This window comes from Poromitra crassiceps (genome assembly GCF_964638095.1).
Source record: "Poromitra crassiceps genome assembly, chromosome: 22".
Lineage (NCBI taxonomy): Eukaryota > Metazoa > Chordata > Actinopteri > Beryciformes > Melamphaidae > Poromitra > Poromitra crassiceps.
In genome coordinates, this window is record NC_139647.1 from 15,233,806 (window position 1) to 15,257,645 (window position 23,840).

Below are 23,840 nucleotides of genomic sequence, written 5' to 3' on the forward strand. Positions count from 1 at the left end.
TTTATTCACGCCTTATTTATGTTCCTTGTTGAAGTGTAAACGCCAGATAGCAGTATAAAGACTGGCACACATTGCTGCTCTAGTAGGTTTAGAGTGGGTTGTTCTAGTTTGGTGTGGGACCCTGATGGGTTCTTGGAAAGCTGGATCGCCATAGGCTACACATCAGTTGTGTTTGTCTCCTCCTCCTCCTTCGGCTCTAAGAATTCAAAGTTTTTTTGGGTTTGAGCCATAGAATGTGCAGCAGATACTATCATGCAGTCCAGCTTTTCTCCTTTCCTTTCCTATTCCATCTCCCTCTCTCTCCCTCCTTTCTCTCTCTCTCTCTCTCTCCCTGCTTCCTTTCTCCTGCTGTAAATGTGGCTGTTGGCAGGGCGGCTGGCCCTACCGGCGGTTGCATTTTTAAAATCTGTGTCAGTGTCACAGGGCGGTTGGTTGGTGCCGCACTCTTGGAGAGGAAAGTGCGCAGCAGCAAATATCCCAACTAACCTCCATGCTCCACCCCAAGCCCTCTAACACAGCTACAGAGCAGAGGGGAACACAGGGAGTCCCAACACTCATCATAGTTTACTGGTTATGTCCAAACTCATCAGTCGTCCCTGCTGATGATCAGTTTTAAGAAAGGACACTGTAAGTACTAAATCAGTTTACTTTCCTATCCTCTCTGGCTTTAATTACTTTTAAGCACTCTGTGTTTAGCATCATAAATGGGAGCCTAACCTTTACAGTAGTAGCTAGGCGAGGTTTATATATATAGGGAGGTTTCCTCCAATAATAATAACAACCTATTTTCTCCTGGGGATTTCTTGTGGGCGGCCTGCCCTTGGCCATTGTGTATAGTAGGAAGCTTAGGAAGTGTGTTAGCTTTACTTCAGTGACCAGAGAGTGTTGTTTGTGACTGAGAAGAACCTACTTTGAAACTCACTCGGACTCTGACTCAGTTCTATTCTATTCTATTCTATTCTATTCTATTCTATTCTATTCTATTCTATTCTATTCTATTCTGTGTTGAGGTTAGATGTTTTCCTAAGTTCCTATGTTGTTGTACCAGGGGACATTTGTGGCTAAAAATAGGGTTGAATCTCACTACTGTAATCTATCAGAGCAGAAACATTGAAAAGGGTTATGACTGAGAGTTAAGGCTTTGCCTAGTAAAGAGCCTGTTTGAAGCAAAAAGCAGAGACAGACAGAGAGGTTGACAGAGACAGACAGATAGAGGAGACAGAGACAGACAGAGGAGACAGAGACAGACAGAGGAGACAGAGACAGACAGATAGAGGAGACAGAGACAGACAGAGGAGACAGATAGAGGAGACAGACAGAGAGGTTGACAGAGACAGACAGAGGAGACAGACAGAGAGGTTGACAGAGACAGACAGAGGAGACAGAGACAGACAGATAGAGGAGACAGAGACAGACAGAGGAGACAGAGACAGACAGAGGAGACAGAGACAGACAGATAGAGGAGACAGAGACAGACAGAGGAGACAGATAGAGGAGACAGACAGAGAGGTTGACAGAGACAGACAGATAGAGGAGACAGAGAGGTTGACAGAGACAGACAGATAGAGGAGACAGAGACAGGAAGAGCACAAAACGAGAAGCAAAAAGGAGACGCAACCCGTCAACATCGTCATCATCTGCCTCTCCCTTGTTATGGAACATCATGGGTGTGTCTATCCACAAATCTGTGTTTTTTCCATGTCCAACCTCTCAAAATATGATATCATACAGAATGACCTTCACATGTGTTTCGGGGTGTAACTTATCCCCCCGTTGACTTTCCACTATTTTCACTTTGTTTCCACTGTGCATATTGATCTTATATCTGATTCTTTTCCTCTTCGCCCCCCCCCCCCTGATTGTCTTGTTAAGCTAACGTCTTGTTATGCTAACATGTTTCCCCTCCTCCTAAGTGCCAGTGTGGATTTCAGTGTGAGAGAGTTCACTATTTTTATCTGCTGCTGTGGCAGCATAAATGTAGGTGCCATCCTCAACGTGGCCAAACACTAATGTTACTGTTCCAGAGCCACGAGTCGCTCGTCATGTGATGAGCACACTTACCTCTGATTGGCTGATGTGCACCTCGGCAGGTGGATGAGATCATTATTTAATTTCATGCATGAAACAGCTTGATTTGAGGATGCAGTAACCCAGTTTGGCCACCTTTTTACTGGTAGGAACTGTTTACTCATGTTTATAGACATCATTCTTTAGGACCTAAAATTGATAGTATATCCTAAATATGATCAAACTGATGTCACCTGTGTAAAGATAAGAGTCTTATGAGGGGGGGGGGGACATGTGTGTTTTTCTGACCATAAGTGATTTTTGCTTATAAAGGTGGTTGTAATGTCTTATGATGATAACCAGCTGGAGGTCTTAGTTTCATTTTAACATGACATGACGATTTAATATGACATCACTGCTGATGTCTCAACTCTCAACGACTTTAGGGTGTAATAACTAAGGTTTGACACAGGAGGGCTAAAACGCCATTTTTGTTTCTTGTGTTACACTTTGCGGTTCATCGAAGTCTGATCTTTCTTGTATCAGATTATCACTTAGATTTGTCAGGTGCCAGCCTCCCAGCCAGGCCCCATTGAAGAAACTATATCTCCTGAAATGACTGTTTCAAAACGTTTCAATATGATTTTTCAGAGCAATTGTGCACATGATGTGCAAAAATGATCCACACATGCGGAGACGGACAGTGCCCCCCTTAGGGCAGCTGTGCCATTCATTCTTTGGGATTATTAATAAACTGTGTGTTTTATTCCATATCTGCACAAGAGCATCCCCCCCATTAGGGGTGTCAAAAATAATCGATTATAAGATGCATCGCGATGCGGACGTGCACGATTCTGCATCGATTCACAAATGTCAAAAATCGCTTTATTTTTATTTTTATAATCAAATAAAATATAATGGAAGTACATGCAGTTGTTTATTTTAATTATGGATCATAATACAATGCAATTCCAAATGCACTTTTATTTTAAAAGTAGCCACACAGTGAGAAAAAAGAAAGTGAGAAAAAATAAATCATGTATTGGGGAAAAATAGTGATGTATCGATTTAAGATGCATCGAGATGCATCGATAATCGTAATCGAATCGAATCGTAGCCCTCTGAATCGTAATCAAATCGAATCGTGAGGCCAGTGAAGATTCACAGCCCTACCCCCCATAGTGCTGGTTTTCCCCTATTGGCCTTCACAAAAAGAATATATTTTCTTCCTCAGAGACAGCTGAGGGTATGTGTGTGTGTATATATATATATATATACAGTATATATATATATATTAGGGCTCCACGATATGAGGAAAAGCTGCGATGTGCGATAACACTGTTCAATATTGCGATGACGATATGACCTGCGATAAATAAAAAAATGCTATAAACAAAAATATTAATGGGTAGGGGTGCTCCGACCCGGCTAAGCCACGATCCGATCCGATTCCGATTCCTGGGGTCACGATCCGATTCCAGAATCGATTCTCAATTCCAACGATTCTCGATTCCAGAATCTAGAATCGATTCTCAATTATGTAGTTTTATATTGCAATATCACAGAAAGGTATCTAAGACAGAAAATGACAAATGTGTTAATGCTGAACTTCAAATTCAACTTCTGAAGTATTACAGTGAGGGCCTAAATTCATTTTTGCAATATGAGTGTTAATTTAAGCATACGTATCAGTAAGTGGCACGGGATTCTCAAAGCCTGTGTTGAGGGTCATACGAACAAAAATGCACTCTTGAAGCTAAAAAAAAATCCAAAACCAACAAGTTAATTATTTACATTTTTACTTCAATGTAGAACAGTCATTTCTTACACATGAGATTACTTTTAGCCTTTTAGTCATAACGATTATTGAAAGATATTCCAGACTGAAATGTTATAACAGAAGTGGAGTATTGGCCAGAATGACATGAACATTTGGACACTTATTCAGCCGGTATCTTGCATGTTGCGTTCAGGTGCACTGTAAAAATTTTTTTTTTTTTTTTTTATTGCGATAACACGTGACTTTTGCGATGTGTTCATCGCGCATTTTCATATCGCGATGGCGATGAAAATACGATGAATCGTGCAGCCCTAATATATATATATATATATATATATATATAAACAGCAAACTAAACAGTAGACATCCCTCAAGTGTTCTTTTTCTCCGTCTGTAGGTCTGTAGGTCTGTAGGTCATGGGGGTCATGCCAGGGGGTCACTGAGAGTGAGCATGTGGTGGCTTTGTGTCTTAAGGTCAGTGGTGTCTAAAGGTCAGTGCTGTGTTGTGTTGTTATAGTGTAATAACAATGGGGCAGGCAGGGTGGATGCTGGCTCAACGGAGGTGTTTGTTGTTCCTCTCATGTGATGCGTGTGGTGGAGCTCTCAGCACCATATGCTCTTTTCTGCTGCCGCAGCCCACACTTTGCTTTTCCATATGCTGCATGTAGGCTATAAGCGAAGCGTGTGCACGACTGCACATACACTCACGCACACGCTGACACATGTAAAGCCATACACACACATACACATACACACACATACTACTACACACGCACGCACGCGCACTCCATTTTCTGCAGACCTCATGTAGTATATTAATGACAATGACACCCCAATGATGGATTGTCTCCCTGACTCCCTGCACGCTGCTGTGATCCTTTCATAAGAGATGAAATGAGTGTGAGTATTGATTTTATTCGGCACCTTAAAACGCACACTATTCAAAATGTAGCGTTCAATAGCGGAAAGGTATGTTTTTTCTTACATTTTTCCATCCAAGACTCAGATTTAGGACACTAAGCTGTCACACCTCCCAAACCCACATTCACCAACACACTGGTACTGGTGTTGTTGTGGGGACCCGGCCGTGACCCATTTTATCCCACTTATCCTTCCTATAATAAGAATGAGATGTGTGTGTGTGTGTGTGTGTGTGTGTGTGTGTGTGTGTGTGTGTGTGTGTGTGTGTGTGTGTGTGTGTGTGTGTGTGTGTGTGTGTGTGTGTGTGTTCGTGCATGCGATATCGAACTTTGCGGTTTAGGCTCTTCACATGAAAACTACAGTCAGTTGCTGTACATTTTAAAGGGACAGTCACACACACACACGAACATGCGCACTCAAACATCATTACACGGTGTAATCCTAGCAAGACGACAACACACGCACACACACGCACACACACACGCACACGCACGGACAGACACACACATTGGGGCTGTGAATCTTCACTGGCCTCACGATTCGATTTGATTACGATTCAGAGGGCTACGATTCGATTATAAAATGATTATCGAAGCATCTCGATGCATCTTAAATCGATGCATTACTTTTTTTCCCCAATACATGATTTATTTTTCCTCACTTTCTTTTTTCTCACTGTGTGGCTACTTTTAAAATAAAAGTGCATTTGGAGTTGCATTGTATTATGATCCATAATTAAAATAAACAAATGCATGTACTTCCATTATATTTTATTCGATTATTTTTTTTTAAAGAAGAAAAAAAGAAAACCTTTTTGTTTTTTTAATAATCGATTTTTGACATTCGTGAATCGATGCAGAATCGTGCACGTCCGCATCGCAATGCATCTTATAATCGATTATTTTTGACACCCCTAACACACACGCACACACACACACACACACACACACACACACACACACACACACACACACACACACACACACATACACTCAGAACATCATTACACAGTGTAATCTTAGCAAGACAACACAGTCACATGTGAAATCCATGAAAGCAGAAACATCACAAGTTCAGAAGACACAGTCGAGCCGTTTAGTTTGATGGTTGAAAGTGATGGATGTGAAAGACAGATTGTAAAACAACATTGTGTCCATAGCAGCAACATGGAGCCAGCTCACTGACACGATGTGGAGACTTTGAACTTGTTACACGTCGTGCAGCAGCAGCAGGATAGATCATCACTCTCTCCTTTTGTCTGTTGAGAGGTTCATCCAGGAGCAATACACTGTTTACCTCCTGCTGTACCTCCAGGCCTCCACATCTACACTACACTCAGTCAGTCATTGGGGACTAGAAAAGGCCTTTGTCTGTCTGTCTGCTTGTCTGTCTGTCTGTCCGTCCAGTGGTTGTCTGTCTGCCTGTCTGTCCAGAGGTTGTCTGTCTGTCTGTCTGTCTGTCTATCTGTCTGTCTGTCTGTCTGTCCAGAGGTTGTCTGTCTGTCTGTCTGTCTGTCCAGAGGTTGTCTGTCTGTCTGTCTGTCTGTCTGTCTGTCCAGTGGTTGTCTGTCTGTCTGTCTGTCTGTCTGTCCAGAGGTTGTCTGTCTGTCTGTCTGTCTGTCTGTCCAGAGGTTGTCTGTCTGTCTGTCTAGAGGTTGTCTGTCTGTCTGTCCAGAGGTTGTCTGTCTGTCTGTCTAGAGGTTGTCTGTCTGTCTGTCCAGAGGTTGTCTGTCTGTCTGTCTAGAGGTTGTCTGTCTGTCTGTCCAGAGGTTGTCTGTCTGTCTGTCTAGAGGTTGTCTGTCTGTCTGTCCAGAGGTTGTCTGTCTGTCTGTCTAGAGGTTGTCTGTCTGTCTGTCCAGAGGTTGTCTGTCTGTCTGTCTGTCCAGAGGTTGTCTTGTCTGTCTGTCTGTCTGTCCAGAGGTTGTCTGGCTGTCTCGTCTTGCATCTGCTACCCGCGGTGTTCTTTGCAGCCCCCGGGGCTCAGAGACCCTGTGTTGTTATCAAAGAGTTTCAGAGCGATCAGAGGACTCCCTCCCTTGTCTGTTACTTCCTCCTTTGATCCAGCTGTCCCAGCTGACCTCACAGCAGCATTGAACACAACAGGCTCCTGTAACTATACTGCTGTACTAGTTCTCTTGTGCTTTTCTGCTGTGCTTTGTGTTGATTTGACTCATAGCTCTAAAGTCGTGTCTGTCTACCCTCCTACATCCTCTGTCCTGTCCAGTCATGGTGGCTAATATAGCTGCTCATGCTAACGGCCCAGTTCTTCCCCTATTCAACACAGTGCTGTTACTCCTGCAGGAACACTTAGCTTACTCAACACCAGCCTACGTCAAAGAGACGGCCACACCCTGACTAGTGCTCAGCCTGGCTCTGCATCATGGTACCATGTGGACATGAGTGTGATGAGAGTATGACTCTATGTCTCTCTCTCTCTCTCTCTCTCTCTCTCTGGTTATCTCTTACTCTGTCTTTCTCTCTTGGCTTGGGTTTACTTAGCATGTGTGTGTGTGTGTGTGTCTGTGTTTCCATCTGTGTGTGTGTGTGTGTGTGTGTGTGTGTGTGTGTGTGTGTGTATGTGTGTGTGTGCGGCGTGCGCACATGTGTGTGCGCGCGTGCGTGTGTGTGTGTGTGCATGTTTGTGTGTGTGTGTGTGTGTGTGTGTGTGTCTACACACAGCAGCTGTCAGAGTGTGTGATGTGGTGTGAGTCGGCTGTCCGGGGTCGCGATGGCAGTGAGGTTAGAGAGAGAGGGAAGAGAGACAGAGTGGACCGTTTCCCAGCTGTTGCATCATCCACACACACACACACACACACACACACACACACACACACACACACACACACACACACACACACACACACACACACACACACACATACACACACCACACACCACACACACACACACACACACTCCAGACCGGTGCTACGTGGAGAGTGGCAGCCATGTGTTGCAGCCCGCAGGGAAACAGATGAGCTTGGCTGACATCACATCCTGTGCCCGCCCCTTTCAGGCGGCCATCTGTGATTGGCCGGTTCAGAGTGGAGGGAAGACATTTGAATGGTTGGAATGAGAGAGCCTGTCTTAACATTTTGATGGAGAATGCAAACGTTTAAGCTGTAAGTTAAGAGCGATTAGTCAAAGAAAGCTCATCATTCTGATTATCCAGCACTGTCTTCAATTCATTCGTTATTTTTAATTTCTGAACACCTTATTATAGCGAATGTAAAGTTTTAAATTTAGTACTGAGTAGTACATCTTAAATTATATAGTATTCCTCATTAAGGTCCTTGCACATAGAGTCCGTTTTTTCGTCCGAAATTGACGCACGGAAAAAATAAAAATACGACCTCATTTGTGTCAATCATCATTGACACACCGAGTCCGACAATTACGTCCGTCATTTAAGTTTTCGGACGAGGTTCGATTTTCTGCATTTTTCCGCATCCATGAAATCGTTTTGACAGGTGTTTGACCACCCAGAGCTGCCGTAGTGTTGCTATTCACAATGAAAAATGGCGTCTGAGAAGTTAATTCAGTTCGTCTCCCAGCACAAAGCATTTTATGGCAAAGCAGGAATACAGAGATTCGGAATTAAAAGACAGAATGTGCCGGGTGATTGCAGACCAGCTTGGAATGCGGGACGCGGTGTGTGTGTGTGTGTGTGTGTGTGTGTGTGTGTGTGTGTGTGTGTATGGGGAAGAGGGGGGGGGGGAGAGACAGAGAGCCACACTACACACTGCCAGTTGTGGATCAATAGGATCGCGGTAGTTTTCTTTTCGTTGCGAATCTTCGCAACGAATATTGGATAATTAACGCATCGGACTCAGTGGGCAAGGTATCTGTGCGTGACGTTTTTTTCCCGGATGACGGATTAAAAAAACGGAGCGAACAATTCGGACTCTGTGTGCAAGGACCTTTAGGCTGTGTTTTAATGGGCCTTTTTCACAGCAGCCATTTTGTGTCTAAAAGGCAGGGTAAACACAGGTGCCACCAAAACATTAATGAGGGTTTCCAACTTCCAATCCTTTCAGGTGTTCCAGTGCCGGGGCCCTCATTAATGTTTTGGTGGCACCTGTGTTTACCCTGCCTTTTAGACACAAAATGGCTGCTGTGAAAACTGCCCATTCAATTCCTTTGGGCTGTGTCTGACTGTAGCTGTCTGACTGTCTGACCATTCCTAGCAGAAGCTCAATGAATGTAAAGCGGCTGTACTTCCAGTGGATTCAAAGATGAGCGCCCTCTGCCCACCACAGGAAGCTGTGTGCGTGCTGCTTCCTGTCTCTCTCATGCATCTCCTCCATACAAAGCATCCAGTCATTTTAGAAGAATCCCACTCTTTCACTCGGTGTGTGTGTGTGTGTGTGTGTGTGTCTGTGTGTGTGTGTGTGTGTGTGTGTTGTGGCAACTCTGATTCAATCCAAGACACATAAAACAGTTTTAAACGCCGAAGCGTTGTTTTATTCACCAAAATGAAAACTCTTCCCTTATCGGGGTATGTCCATGAAATATATATAACTAAAGTAGGCTGGGTTAGCCTGGGGCCAGTGAGGGGGTTTGCTCCCCACCACGTAGCCAGGGCTCCGTTCCTCGTTTAAGTGCTCCCGTAACGTGCCTGTGGACGAGAGGAGAGAGGGTCTGTCAGGCAACATCATTTTATGACACGAGAATGTTTAGGGAGAGGAGTGGAAATCTGACTTACCGCCCGACAGCAAGGAGCGCTTCCACCTGGAGGAAAACCGGCCACACAGTGAGCTTCAGAGCGGCGTCTGTTTTTCTAGGGCCACTGATTGGGGATCTGTTCCAGCCGGGCGCTCTGTTCCTAACAGCGCCCGGCTGCTAGCGGTCCCACTGATTCAGGACATAATTGGGGAAGTACCTATCAGTGATGACGCGTCCCAGACAGCGTTTCTGTTGGGATCCCCCTGCTCTGACGTCACTGTGGTGGCTGGCTGTCCTCCTGCTCTCACCTGTCAGGGGGTAGGCTGACGAGACTCCACACATCCTCCCCCTAAGCTCGCTGCCAGTGCGGGGAGCTTCACTTTCCCCTGCTTCATCTCGGCGTGACATGGCGTCTGCGTGTGGTATCTCTCTTCCTGGTTTGTGTTCCACTTTGAACTTATAGTTCTGAAGTTCCAAGAACCACCGCGTTACCCGCTCATTTTTATCCTTGTTCGTCGCCATCCATTTTAGGGGGGCGTGGTCCGTGATGAGGGTGAATACCCTGCCCCATAGGTAGTAGCGTAGGTAGTGAATGGCCCACTTCACCGCCAGGCATTCCTTCTCTACGGTTGAGTAGTTTCTCTCATGTTTAAGCAATTTTCTACTTATAAAGGTAACGGGGTGTTCATCCCCATCTATTACCTGCGCCAGCACTGCTCCTATTCCTGTTCCTGAGGCGTCTGTGTGTAGGATGAATGGCTTAGCGAAGTCTGGGGCTATCAGCACCGGCTCTCGGCAGAGCGCCTCCTTTAGGGCACAGAATGCGGCGTTTGTTTCCTTCGTCCATTTGACATGGTGGGGCAGCTTCTGGCGCGTTAAGTCATACAACGGGGCTGCTATGGTGGCAAAATTTTTTACAAATTTTAAATAATATGCAATCAGGCCCAGGAAGGATTTTACTTGTTTTTTCGTCCTGGGCTGGGGCCAATTTTGTATCCTCTCCACTTTGGTTATTTGGGGTTTTACGCACCCCCGGCCTATGGTGTATCCCAGGTAGTTTGTCTCTGTCCATGCCAATTTACATTTCTTGGCGTTGGCGGTGAGTCCGGCTCGGCGGAGGGCTCCCAGCACCGCTTCCAGCTGTGTCATGTGCTGCTCCCAGCTGCTGCTGTGTATGACGATATCGTCTAGATATGCCGCCGCATAAGCGCGATGGGGCCGGAGGACTCTGTCCATCAGTCGCTGAAATGTGGCCGGGGCGCCGTGTACTCCAAAGGGGAGGACGCGGTATTGAAATAGGCCGTCGGGGGTCGCGAATGCGGTTTTGGCTCTCGCCCGTCTGGTTAGGGGTACCTGCCAATAGCCTTTGGTGAGGTCCAGGGTGCTCACGAATCGAGCGGGCCCCAGCCGCTCGATTAATTCATCTACCCTTGGCATCGGGTATGCGTCAAAAGTGGATATTTCATTCAGTTTTCTAAAATCATTGCAAAACCGAAGCGTCCCGTCTGGCTTCGGCACAATGACAATGGGGCTGGACCAGGGGCTGTGGGACTCTTCTATTACGCCCAACTCGAGCATTTTCTTCACTTCGCCCCGGATGGCTTCTCTCCGGGCCTCGGGGATGCGGTAGGGCCGCTGTCGCACCACTTTTCCCGGCGTCGTCTCAATGTCGTGTTGGATAGCGTGTGTCCGTCCTGGCAGCTCGGAGAAAACATCATGACTCCTTCCTAGGAGTTCCTTGAGATCTTGTAGTTGCTCTGGCCCCAGGTCCTGTCCGATGTCCACGGGGATCGTCTGCGGTGGCCTGGGTTGTGCGAGGGTGAGGAGGGCTAGGGGGCCGGGTCTCTCGGCGTCGTGCCATGGCTTCAGAATGTTTATGTGGTATATCTGGTGGCCTTTCCTCCTCCCCGGCTGACAGACCCGGTAATTCACTGGCCCGACCTTCTCGGTTACTTCAAATGGTCCCTGCCATTTTGCCAGGAATTTGCAGTCATGGCTGGGCACCAGCACCAGGACCTTCTCTCCTACCTGGAACTGCCGGGGTTTGGCTCCCCTGTTATAGGTGCGCGCCTGGGCTGCCTGGGCTTCCTCCATGTGACTCCGTACCAGTGGCCAGACCTTTTTGGCTCTCTCCTGGAGCCGCTCCACATGTTCGATAACATTCCGGAGGGGGGAGGGCTGGCTTTCCCAGGCCTCCTTGGCCAGGTCGAGTAGGCCACGGGGGTTTCGGCCGTAGAGGAGTTCGAACGGTGAGTATCCGGTGGAGGCCTGTGGCACCTCCCGTATGGCGAACAGCACGTATGGGAGGAGTTGGTCCCAATCTTTTCCGTCCACGTCAATCAGTTTTTTTAGCATCTTTTTCAGGGTTTGGTTGAATCTCTCGACAAGTCCATCGGTCTGGGGGTGATAAACAGAAGTTCTGATACGGGTGATTTTCAGCCATTTGTATAACGCCGTCATTACTCTGGACATAAAACAGGACCCTTGGTCTGTGAGTACCTGCTCCGCTATTCCCACTCTGCTAAATAGCAGGAACAGTTCTCGAGCGACATTTTTGGCATTAGCGGTGCGTAAAGGTATTGCCTCAGGGTAACGAGTAGCATAATCCACTATTACCAGTATGTATCGGTGTCCTCGGCTGGACTTCGGGAGAGGCCCCACGATATCCATGGCCAGCCTGGAGAACGGGACCTCGATGATTGGCAGTGGAATCAGTGGGTTCCGGTACATTGGTCGGGGTGCCGTTTTCTGGCACTCGCCACAACAACGACAGAACAGTTCAATGGCTTTCTTTATGCCGGGCCAATAGAATCTGCGTAGCACTCTATCATACGTTTTTTGGACCCCTAAGTGGGCCCCCAGTTGGTGAGTGTGGGCCAAATACAACACTCTGGATACGTATGTTTTTGGTACTAACAATTGTTCTATTAAATCCCCCCCCGGAGTTTTGGCGACTCGATACAACAACCCATGTTTAACAATAAACTGTGGAAAGTTTTGTCTCACCCCGGAACAGTGCTGGCCATCGATGCCAGCGACGGCGCGGCGGCCGGCTTCCAAATTCGGATCGGCCCACTGGGCCGAGGCAAACTCTCCGCGGCCCGGAGGTCCAGGGTCGTCCGGGAGCGGAAACTCCGCGAAAGGGTCCTCGTCGAGAGGAGGCGTGTCCGACTCGGCTGGCCGGGTTGGACCGTCTTCCGCGGCTGATGTTTCGGACTGCGGTCCGTCTGATCCCGGCCGGAAGGCTGGGCAGGCCAGGCGCGGCCGGGCCATCCTTTTTCCCCTCGGTTTCTCTCGTCGGGGCTTCTCCGGCCGACGACCGTGACTCCAGTACCGGCTGAATAGGGGGCAGTCGGTGCCTATCAGGAGCGGGACCGGGAGGTTGGGCACCACGCCGGCGGCTACTTTTACGTCGCCTTTCGGGGTCTGGACCCGTATATAACTGACCGGATAGCTCTTCACGTCCCCGTGGACGCACGTCACCGGCATTGTCTCTGTAGTGAGGACCTCCACGAGGTCAGCCCGCACGAGCGTCACCACACTACCGGAGTCTAGGAGGGCGTGGGTGTCGATGCGGCCCACCCGGACCGGCAGTGTCGCCTGCTGGCTAGGGGCTCCTCCGGTGTGGAGGGAGGGCCGTGGTTCGTCTCCGGCGGCGGAAGGCATCGACACATCCCGGTCGGGGCAGGACCAGGAGAGGTGGTCCTCTTGTCCGCAGACATAGCACCTCCTCAGCTGCCGACTCACTCGGTCGGCCTGGGCACGAGGGTCCCTCTGGGTCGGGGGCTGTAGCGGCGGTGGCCGGCGTCGGCTGTCTCGGCTGGGTCTGTCGGCTATGGCGGGCTTTCGGAGGGGCTCGTTCTGCGTGTGGCGCATCATGTCGGCGCTGACTTGGTGGTTCTCTAGCAAGGCCACCAATGCGTTCAGCGATGAGGGGCTCACCTGGGCAGCATATTTTCGGGCGTCGGGCGGCAAGGAGCGGATACATCTGTCTATTACGAGGCGTTCTATCCACGGGGGCTCCCCGGTGGAGGTGAGCCAACTCTGGGTGAGCCTCAGCAAATCGGCGACTTGGGAGCGGGGCGGTTGGTCCGGGGTGTACCTCCAGCCATGGTACCTTTGTGCGCGAGCAGGAAGGCTGTAGCCGTAACTGGCGAGGATGGCGGTGCGCAGCTTCACAAAGTCGCGGGCCTCTCCCATGGACATGTCCCGGCAAACCCGCTGTGCCTGGCCCGTGAGGAAGGGCGCGATGATGCCTCCCCAGTGGGCTGCGGGCCATCCCTCTCGCACCGCCGTTCTTTCGAAGAGCTCCATGTATGCCTCGATATCATCGTCGGGGGTCTGCTTAGTGAGGACATCTCCTGGAGCCCGGGAAGTCGAGCCGTCTTTCTCTATTTTTTTTATCAGTTCGTGTACTGCCTGCTGTAGGTCAGTTTGGCTTTGGATTAGGGCCACCAGAGCCTGTGCTTGCTCCATGGTGCGTGCGGTTGGCGTTGAATCAGAGTGCCTGCATTCTCCACCACTTGTGGCAACTCTGATTCAATCCAAGACACATAAAACAGTTTTAAACGCCGAAGCGTTGTTTTATTCACCAAAATGAAAACTCTTCCCTTATCGGGGTATGTCCATGAAATATATATAACTAAAGTAGGCTGGGTTAGCCTGGGGCCAGTGAGGGGGTTTGCTCCCCACCACGTAGCCAGGGCTCCGTTCCTCGTTTAAGTGCTCCCGTAACGTGCCTGTGGACGAGAGGAGAGAGGGTCTGTCAGGCAACATCATTTTATGACACGAGAATGTTTAGGGAGAGGAGTGGAAATCTGACTTACCGCCCGACAGCAAGGAGCGCTTCCACCTGGAGGAAAACCGGCCACACAGTGAGCTTCAGAGCGGCGTCTGTTTTTCTAGGGCCACTGATTGGGGATCTGTTCCAGCCGGGCGCTCTGTTCCTAACAGCGCCCGGCTGCTAGCGGTCCCACTGATTCAGGACATAATTGGGGAAGTACCTATCAGTGATGACGCGTCCCAGACAGCGTTTCTGTTGGGATCCCCCTGCTCTGACGTCACTGTGGTGGCTGGCTGTCCTCCTGCTCTCACCTGTCAGGGGGTAGGCTGACGAGACTCCACAGTGTGTGTGTGTGTGTGTGTGTGTAAGTCCGGGGGTTGGGAGAATTCCTGCCAAAACCATGAAGTCATTCTTACCTCCGCCAACGAACAGAGTTGGTCAGGAGGTCATGTCTGTCTGTCTATGTGTGTGTATGTGTGTGTGTGTCTGTCTGTCTGTCTGTGTGTGTGTGTGTGTGTGTGTGTGTGTGTGTGTGTGTGTGTCTGTCTGTCTAAGTGTGTGTGTGTCTGTCTGTCTGTCTGTCTGTCTGTCTGCCTGTCTGTGTCTGTCTAAGTGTGTGTGTCTGTGTATCTGTCTCTGTGTGTGTGTGTGTGTGTGTGTGTGTGTGTCTGTGTCTGTGTCTGTGTATCTGTCTCTGTGTGTGTGTGTGTGTGTGTGTGTGTGTGTGTGTGTGTGTGTGTGTGTCTGTCTGTGTGTGTGTGTGTGTGTGTGTGTGTGTGTGTGTCTGTCTGTCTGTCTGTCTGTCTGTCTGTCTGTCTGTCTGTCTGTCTGTCTGTCTGTCTGTGTGTGTGTGTGTGTGTGTGTGTGTGTGTGTGTGTGTGTGTGTGTGTGTGTGTGTGTGTCTGTCTGCGTGTCTGTGTGTGGGACAGGAATATCCTGCTAATAGCTTTATTCATGCTAACAAGGCTATTCAGTCTCAGGGTATCAGAGTAGCTTGTTGGCTACGGGCTATATCAGCAGGCTTTCAGGTGACGTAACATGATCTGGCAGCTATTGTGGAAATCCTCAGCTCTTGGCAACACTGTCTAAGAACGGCTTTTTCACCTTTATATGACAGTTCAAAACTCTGAGAGAGAGAGAGAGATTCCCTGCCTCCCAACACCAGGGTCGCAGGTTCGCGTCCCCGTGTTTGTTACCTCCGGCTTGGTCGGGCGTCCATACAGGCACGATTGGCTGTGTCTGCGTGGGAAAAGACAGTGTCCTGTGTGCCCATAACCTATATTTCTAAACAAATCGACCTTATCAGATGGTTCACTGTAGTGTGACATATAACATTACTGAGCTGACCTACACTCAACACCACCACACTCTTTTCCCCATAGCTCTCTTCTTGCCTGCCCGGTTCTAATGTGTTTTGATCTTATTCGCCCGGCCGTTCTCCACTGGACGTCCATGATCGCGCCAGGCGTGGTTGCTGGGAGATTTGTGGTACAACTCCAAAACCTCTATCGTCGGGTTCCTCTGTGGGCAGGCGTACATGTGAATACAGCCATTGTCTTGCTCGTGGACCGTAGCCAGACCAAAATGCTATGTTGGATGTGATGTTAGAGGATTTTGGTCTTGTGCAATTTATGTATCGGACAGAATTATGTTTCTAATTATGTAGAAAAAAAAAAAACTGCCCCAATCTGTAGTGAACAACATAGTATGAAACTGATCTAGTATTCATGCTTTTCTGAAAGTAGGATTGTTTCGTTTATGTCGGTGGTTGTTTAGCTAACTGCAGTTTGTAGTTTGCCCACATTTCCATTCCCCGCTACAGCAGTCCATGGTTAGCAGGCCTGTCTGTGTGCCTCATGTCTTTTCCTTTTGATCTCCTCTACTTGACCTCCCGCCCACTAGGAGACGCTAATAAACAACCGCTGACGTGTCGTGTGTAACGTTCATCGCTGTAGGTGTGTCGCTGCAAGTTGTAAGCAGCAGTTGCAAAATGTGTTTGAGACACAGTGAGACAGTAAGGAGGGACATATGATATGATGTCTTACTGCTGATGTAAGACAGTGTTTCTTCCTCCTTCAGGAGGTCCACCAGTGCCTCCAGCTGTGATGGTGACACACCACACAGGCTGGCATGCTCCTCGCATTCTGCGGTGAGTGTGCAGCACTTAATGAGCCATTTAGCCTTCTGATGCTTTGCTTACAGAGGGGAGGGGAAACCACACACAGCCTCATTATAGTCTGATGCCACTGATGTTGTTGCACTGCTCTGCAGGTTAGCTTCTTCTCTGCAGGTTAGCTTCTTCTCTGCAGGTTAGCTTCTTCTCTGCAGGTTAGCTTCTGCTCTGCAGGTTAGCTTCTTCTCAGCAGGTTACAGTAGCTTCTTCTCTGCAGGTTAGCTTCTCTGCAGGTTAGCTTCTTCTCTGCAGGTTAGCTTCTTCTCTGCAGGTTAGCTTCTTCTCTGCAGGTTAGCTTCTTCACTGCAGGTTAGCTTCTTCTCTGCAGGTTAGCTTCTCTGCAGGTTAGCTTCTTCTCTGCAGGTTAGCTTCTTTTCTGCAGGTTAACTTCTTCTCTGCACGTTAACTTCTCTGCAGGTTAACTTCTTCTCTGCAGGTTAACTTCTCTGCAGGTTAACTTCTTCTCTGCACGTTAACTTCTCTGCAGGTTAACTTCTTCTCTGCAGGTTAACTTGTTCTCTGCACGTTAACTTCTCTGCAGGTTAGCTTCTTCTCTGCATGTTAACTTCTTCTCTGCAGGTTAGCTTCTTCACTGCAGGTTAACTTCTCTGCAGGTTAACTTCTTCTCTGCAGGTTAGCTTCTCTGCAGGTTAACTTCTTCTCTGCAGGTTAGCTTATCTGCAGGTTAGCTTCTTCTCTGCAGGTTAACTTCTTCTCTGCAGGTTAACTTCTTCTCTGCAGGTTAACTTCTTCTCTGCAGGTTAGCTTCTTCTCTGCAGGTTAACTTCTCTGCAGGTTAGCTTCTTCTCTGCAGGTTAACTTCTTCTCTGCAGGTTAGCTTCTTCTCTGCAGGTTAACTTCTTCTCTGCAGGTTAACTTCTTCTCTGCAGGTTAACTTCTCTGCAGGTTAACTTCTTCTCTGCAGGTTAACTTCTTCTCTGCAGGTTAACTTCTTCTCTGCAGGTTAACTTCTCTGCAGGTTAACTTCTTCTCTGCAGGTTAACTTCTCTGCAGGTTAACTTCTTCTCTGCAGGTTAGCTTCTTCTCTGCAGGTTAGCTTCTTCTCTGCAGGTTAGCTTCTTCTCTCCAGGTTAGCTTCTCTGCAGGTTAGCTTCTTCTCTGCAGGTTAACTTCTTCTCTGCAGGTTAGCTTCCTCTCTGCAGGTTAGCTTCTTCTCAAGGCAATCAGCATCAATTACAGAGACAGGGAAATAGGCTACCATAAATAGATAAATAAAATAGAAATATAATATATATATATATACGTATGTCTAGAACAACATGGCAGAGACACACAGAAGGCCATAATAAAACATTGCAGGGCTCAAAATATTACTCGAAACCCAGAGAACTCTGGAAAAGACTCTAAAGGACTGAGATCTGTCATAAGCCAAGGAGGGATTGAACAAATGGAGAGCTCTGGGCTCCAACATAGTTCAAACTCAAGTCAAATACATACTATACTATATACTATACTATACTATACTATATACTATACATACTATAGAAAATACAGTAGAAAAGTAGGACCTCCACCCATACAAAGAGGACACTGTTCCTGTGATCTCCCTGCAACCTGCACCAATTCAGCTGCTTAAAAACCAGGAGTTGTGCGTGCTGCTATTCCCTGCTGCAATTAGCTCTGTGCTGCGCCATAGCATCCACATACACACACAGTATCTGTAGCAACAGGTACAAGATCTGTTTGTCTGCTACTTCATGGGGTTGTCATAGTTTCTGTGTGTCCGGTGGAGCAGTCATACTGGTTCACTCTGGTAAAAACAGCAAACTATTTATAACTTTATGACTGCCCAAACTTCTCCTCTGATATTGTCGCGCACACCCTATAGAAATCTTTGACGATTCTGAGCCGAAACAGAGGATGAGAAGCGGATCCCTTTTGCATCTGAGACAGCTCTTCGCTTTTGGTGCAGTCACATCTTCAACAGCGTCGTGCAAACACCCATCAGAGGTGTGCGCTTTATTATTGAGTTGGTATACTTAGTGCTTATGAGGTCATACTTAGTGCTTATGAGGTCAGAGGTCAGGGGAGTAAGAGCTTAGCTCAATCATCTTGATTTCCCTCTGATGGGCCCTCTGCACTTTCTACAAATCACACAGAGCTCCTGTTATTTTAGGGCCTCCTGAAATCACCATTTTAAAGATGTACTTTGAAACCCACTGTATGTCAAATGTGATCTAGCCAGTCGGCCCACTATGCAACCCTGCCTGTCAGTGAGTTGTGCTTCAGGCTGTTCTCCCAGGCCCGGACAGTTAGACAGTTGGAGTTCTGCTCCTGGCCCGAACAGTTAGACAGTTGGAGTTGTGCTCCAGGCCCGGACACAAGTGGACAGTTAGACAGTTGGAGTATCTGAGTTTGACCTCCTTTCTGGACCATGTGAAGGAGGAGAGAGAGCGGGGAGGGAAAATAAACGTCCTGCTGGGGGAGGCCAGCCAACATTCCTACATCACTTCCTCCTCCAGCATCTGGCAATGATCATCCAGGGCAGGCGGAGGAGGCGGAGCCAGGAGGAGAGAAAGAGAGGACGTAGCTCGCTGGCTAGCCTAGCGCTCACTCAACTCACTCACTCCCAGGCTTAGACAGAGTCAGACTCCACTCCCACTCATTCTCTCTCTAGCACAGCAATAAAAAAAAACCCAAAATGAGGCGAGGAGGAGTTTTTGGCTTCTACGTTCTCTACCTTCTCTGTTTACACTTTCTGTCTCTGTTTTCCATTTTCTCTGGCTTTCTTCTGTCTTTTGCCTCACATGCCCTCCTTGCTTGTCTTTTCTCTGTGCTCATTATATCATGAGGTGAAGAAATGTTAAGTTTGTGTTCGCTTCGCCTCCTCGAGTGCAAAATGAAAAATGGGATCGAAACTAAAAATCGTCTTTGTGTCGTCTTCTTCTCCTCTCTCAGGATGGCCTAGCTGTGCGGTGCTGTCAGCGCTATCAGCAGTGAGCTACCTGGACCACAGGTGAGGAGGAGTAGAAGTGGGTATAAATATACTGTGGTTTATTTTCTAATATTGGAAACAACTAAACTGACCCCCCAGGTCAGACTTGTCGTGCCAGGAAACTCAGACAGCCTCACAATAGGCTACATTGCCTGTGGAGCAAAGATTGGACTCCTGAGACCCAGGTTCTCTCCTCCTGTTCCAGTTGGTGCTGCAGGTGAAGATGGCACCAATGTACCCAGCTGTGGCATCCAGCGCAGCTAAATGAACATAAACACAGTATTTACTTGAAGTGCTTAAAGGAACACTCTGCCCATTTTCAACCAGCTTTGTATCATTAGAACATCAGTAGTATATCAGAAAACTGTAAACTGTTTTGAAGTCTGTCATTTAATTTGACAGTTATTGAGTGTTAAAGTGTGGACCAGTGACATCACTGGTCCACACTAACTCAAATTAATAACTCATTAACTCAAATCAACTCTCAATAACTGTCAAATTAAATGACAGACTTCAAAACAGTTTACAGTTTCCTGATATACTACTGATGTTCTAATGATACAAAGCTGGTTGAAAATAAGCGGAGTGTTCCTTTAATAGTTGATTAGTACCGGTAGTCACTACTCTTTTTGCCCACTAGGTGTGTAGTGGAGGCAGCAGCAGGGAGCAGAGATGAGTGTCACCTCTTGGTTCCTGGTGAACAGCGGGGGGACGCGCCACCGCCTCCCCCGGGAAATGATCTTTGTGGGCCGGGACGACTGCGAGCTCATGCTACAGGTGAGGATCAGAACTTACACAGGCAACAGGTGTGCTCATATAAATGTAATAATACATAATTATGCATATTATTATCCACACATCAACCAGTGTAACACATGCACACAGCCGGACACTCCTCTGGATCATCTGGTTGTAATGATGACGCTTTTCCCAAGTCAGACAATGAGACAAGTAATGAACGCAATTAGTCTCACGTGATTAGCGATGATGATGATGATAGAATTGGACTCAATGCCCAGTAATCTCATTAACGTAACGATTTCATCTCTGCTCGTGTGCTAGGAAGCATTAGCTAGCATTAGCATTAGCTTGTGCTACTGTGGGAAGTGTTAGCTTCAGTTGGAACACACATGGCTTTGACAGATTACAGGTGTGTTCTTACCTGTGTGGGTGATGCATATGAAAACACCACAGGAGCGAAGGCATACTGTAGGAAGAGTTTGAATTTGGAGTCCCCCCCCCTCCCCTCCTGTTTTGCGTAAGGGTGGCTGTAATCAAATCCACTCATTATGGCTTGTTCAACGCTTGATACTAACAGTAGTGCATTGTTCTTCTGAACTGGCCAAACGTCATGTCAACATATTGGAGTTTGATGGGGAAACATCTTTCAACGATCCAAAACATCACCGTTACATATATCAGGTTTTGGTGTCAGTCCCTCAGAATCAAAGAGCAAAGACTTCTTCATAGACGTACCATGTTGCACTATAACCAGGCCATTACTGTTGACTGAGTCAAGCACTTACACTAATACAATGTGTGTGTATAAATACAAATATGTGTGTGTGTGTGTGTGTGTGTGTGTGTGTGTGTGTGTGTGTTTGTGTATGTGTGTGTGACTGTGTGTATGTGTGTGTGACTGTGTGTATGTGTATGTGTGACTGTGTGTGTGTGTATGTGTTAGTGTGTGTATGTGTGTGTGTGTGTGTGTGTCTGTGTATGTATGTGTTTGTGTGTGTACTGAGGTGTTGTGTGTGTGTGTGCATACATGCACAAAGTGAATGTGTATGCACGTGTGTAGCAGTGATGCTTGTGCTATTAATAGGAAGTGGGGCAGATACCTCTTGAGTTAGATCCTATATGGTGCCTCTTGAGTTAGATCCTATGTGATGCCTCTTGAGTTAGATCCTATCTGATGCCTCTTGAGTTAGATCCTATATGGTGCCTCTTGAGTTAGATCCTATCTGATGCCTCTTGAGTTAGATCCTATCTGATGCCTCTTGAGTTAGATCCTATATGGTGCCTCTTGAGTTAGATCCTATCTGATGCCTCTTGAGTTAGATCCTATATGGTGCCTCTTGAGTTAGATCCTATGTGATGCCTCTTGAGTTAGATCCTATCTGATGCCTCTTGAGTTAGATCCTATCTGATGCCTCTTGAGTTAGATCCTATGTGATGCCTCTTGAGTTAGATCCTATGTGATGCCTCTTGAGTTAGATCCTATCTGATGCCTCTTGAGTTAGATCCTATCTGATGCCTCTTGAGTTAGATCCTATATGGTGCCTCTTGAGTTAGATCCTATATGGTGCCTCTTGAGTTAGATCCTATCTGATGCCTCTTGAGTTAGATCCTATCTGATGCCTCTTGAGTTAGATCCTATGTGATGCCTCTTGAGTTAGATCCTATGTGATGCCTCTTGAGTTAGATCCTATCTGATGCCTCTTGAGTTAGATCCTATCTGATGCCTCTTGAGTTAGATCCTATCTGATGCCTCTTGAGTTAGATCCTATCTGATGCCTCTTGAGTTAGATCCTATCTGATGCCTCTTGAGTTAGATCCTATGTGATGCCTCTTGAGTTAGATCCTATCTGACTTGCTGGGTTCCAGAGGGACGAGCATAGCTGCAGCGCTCCCTGCTGAGTGACAGTTGTCTAAAGTTCATATCCAGTCATTCTATTATGGATAGCCTGTCTCTCTGGCTGGAGGACATTCAGGACGTTCACTGATGTGGAGACCACATCAAATGCTATGCATTACTGTACTGTAGCAATGACCAGCAGACTGCTGCTTCTGTCTGCATGTCTGCATTCTGAGCGAAAGAAATGTCCGAGTAGAGGCTATGTTGAATTTTCAATTGGAGAGCGCCATCAAAAATGTAGTTCACCACTATAATGAATCCATGTGTCTAAAGCCAGACCTAGATTTCGACCAGCTATGATGTATTATATGTAGTGCTGCATAATTGGGACAGATACGTACATAACCCACACTGCTATATTAGTGTTGTTATTACTTTGTAGTTTGAAAATATGATGTGATTTTCTATTGTAAAAAAAAACGTTGGATTTTATTAGGAAGAGAAAAAATGATTTACCTTCAGGATGAGATTCAGCTCGCAAGTTTATTTCTAATCATGTTAAGTGTGTTTTGTGACTTAAACTCTCTAAGTAGACGTGACGATGACAGCTTCTCTGCACAGCCATACTGATGTCACCTAAAGCTCGGGTGTACGTCAAGGAAACTTGATCAATACGAGTCTTCTTGATGAAAACCCTTGACAGTTAGCTTTTCAGTCTGTTCATGCTATTTCGTATGACTTCAGCGACTGAACTCAAACCTCACACAGCTTTCTGTGTAAGGAGCTTCAGAAGGCTCACAATCTACTGAAGCATGAAGAGATGTGACACGTCTGTTTTACTTTACAAACACTTTCTCTAATGTGTCTGATGACCTCAGGGTCTACCCCTTGCTGTGTGTGTGTGTGTGTGTGTGTGTGTGTGTGTGTGTGTGTGTGTGTGTGTGTGTGTGTGTGTGTGTGTGTTACAGTGGACAGTTTTAGCTGTTTAGCTGCTGACAGTTTCAAGTACCATGTGACGGTTCTAACAAGCCATGGTCTCATCACATGACCAGCTGTTTGATGCTGCTTGTTTGCTATGAAATATCTGCTTTCATCGACTGTCCCTTTAAAATGTAGTCCCGCATAAGCACACACACACACACACACACACACACACACACACACACACACACACACACACACACACACACACACACACACACACACACACACACACACACACACACACACACACACACACACACACACAATTGATGAGGATATTAAACTTAAAAAAAAGATTGCGAGAGAGAAAATGATCAGTGTTATGGGCTTTGTACACCAGTTTACACTACACACCATTCAATGGTTTGACAATTCAGCTGTTCACAAACTATGCCATTGTGATCAGAATGGATTATTTATTTATTTATTTATTTATTTATTTATTTATTTATTTATTTATTTATTTATCCTGAATCAGAGTTTGGCTCTCATCTCTGGATAGTGACTGCAGATACAACAACAAGTCAGAGAGGGTGTTACAGCTCCTTCTGCCTCTGCATCATATCTGCTGTCTCACAGCTCAACTCCTCTGCAGTGTGTGTGTGTGTGTGTGTGTGTGTGTGTGTGTGTGTGTTTATGTGGATGAATCAAGTTTGTCTCCCTCCCTCTTCAACACTTCCTCCTTCTCCTCTTCCTCTTTCTCCCTCCCCTCACACAGGATCACAAACTCTGTGGGCAAAAGTGAGCATAGTTTCCAGTTCAGATGTGTTTATTACCGTGCCTGATACTTCAACTCACTCACTTTTGCAGTTATGCCGTATAAACCTTCCAATTATTCTCCAATGCTCTTTAAAAACGGCTTCAAGTTGCCTGTGTGTGTGCACAGGTTCAGTTATGTGACAGTTTGTGTCTGGTCTGTCCTAGTCTGGCAGTTAGCCAGCCCAGCCGTAGATGCAGCTAAACGTCTGGAACACAACTACAAAAAAAAAAAAGG

General features: G+C 47.0%; 1 protein-coding gene across 1 annotated transcript in view; it reads left to right on the plus strand.

The window, feature by feature from the left end:
* Positions 1-19,953: 19,953 nt before the first annotated feature.
* The window catches only part of cep170aa (centrosomal protein 170Aa), a 53,125-nt gene continuing 49,238 nt past the window's right edge, over positions 19,954-23,840 (plus strand). The window contains 1 exon segment of the mRNA XM_083658722.1: positions 19,954-20,061. Within this exon segment, the coding sequence (XP_083514848.1) occupies positions 19,957-20,061 (105 nt within the window). The 5' untranslated portion in view covers positions 19,954-19,956.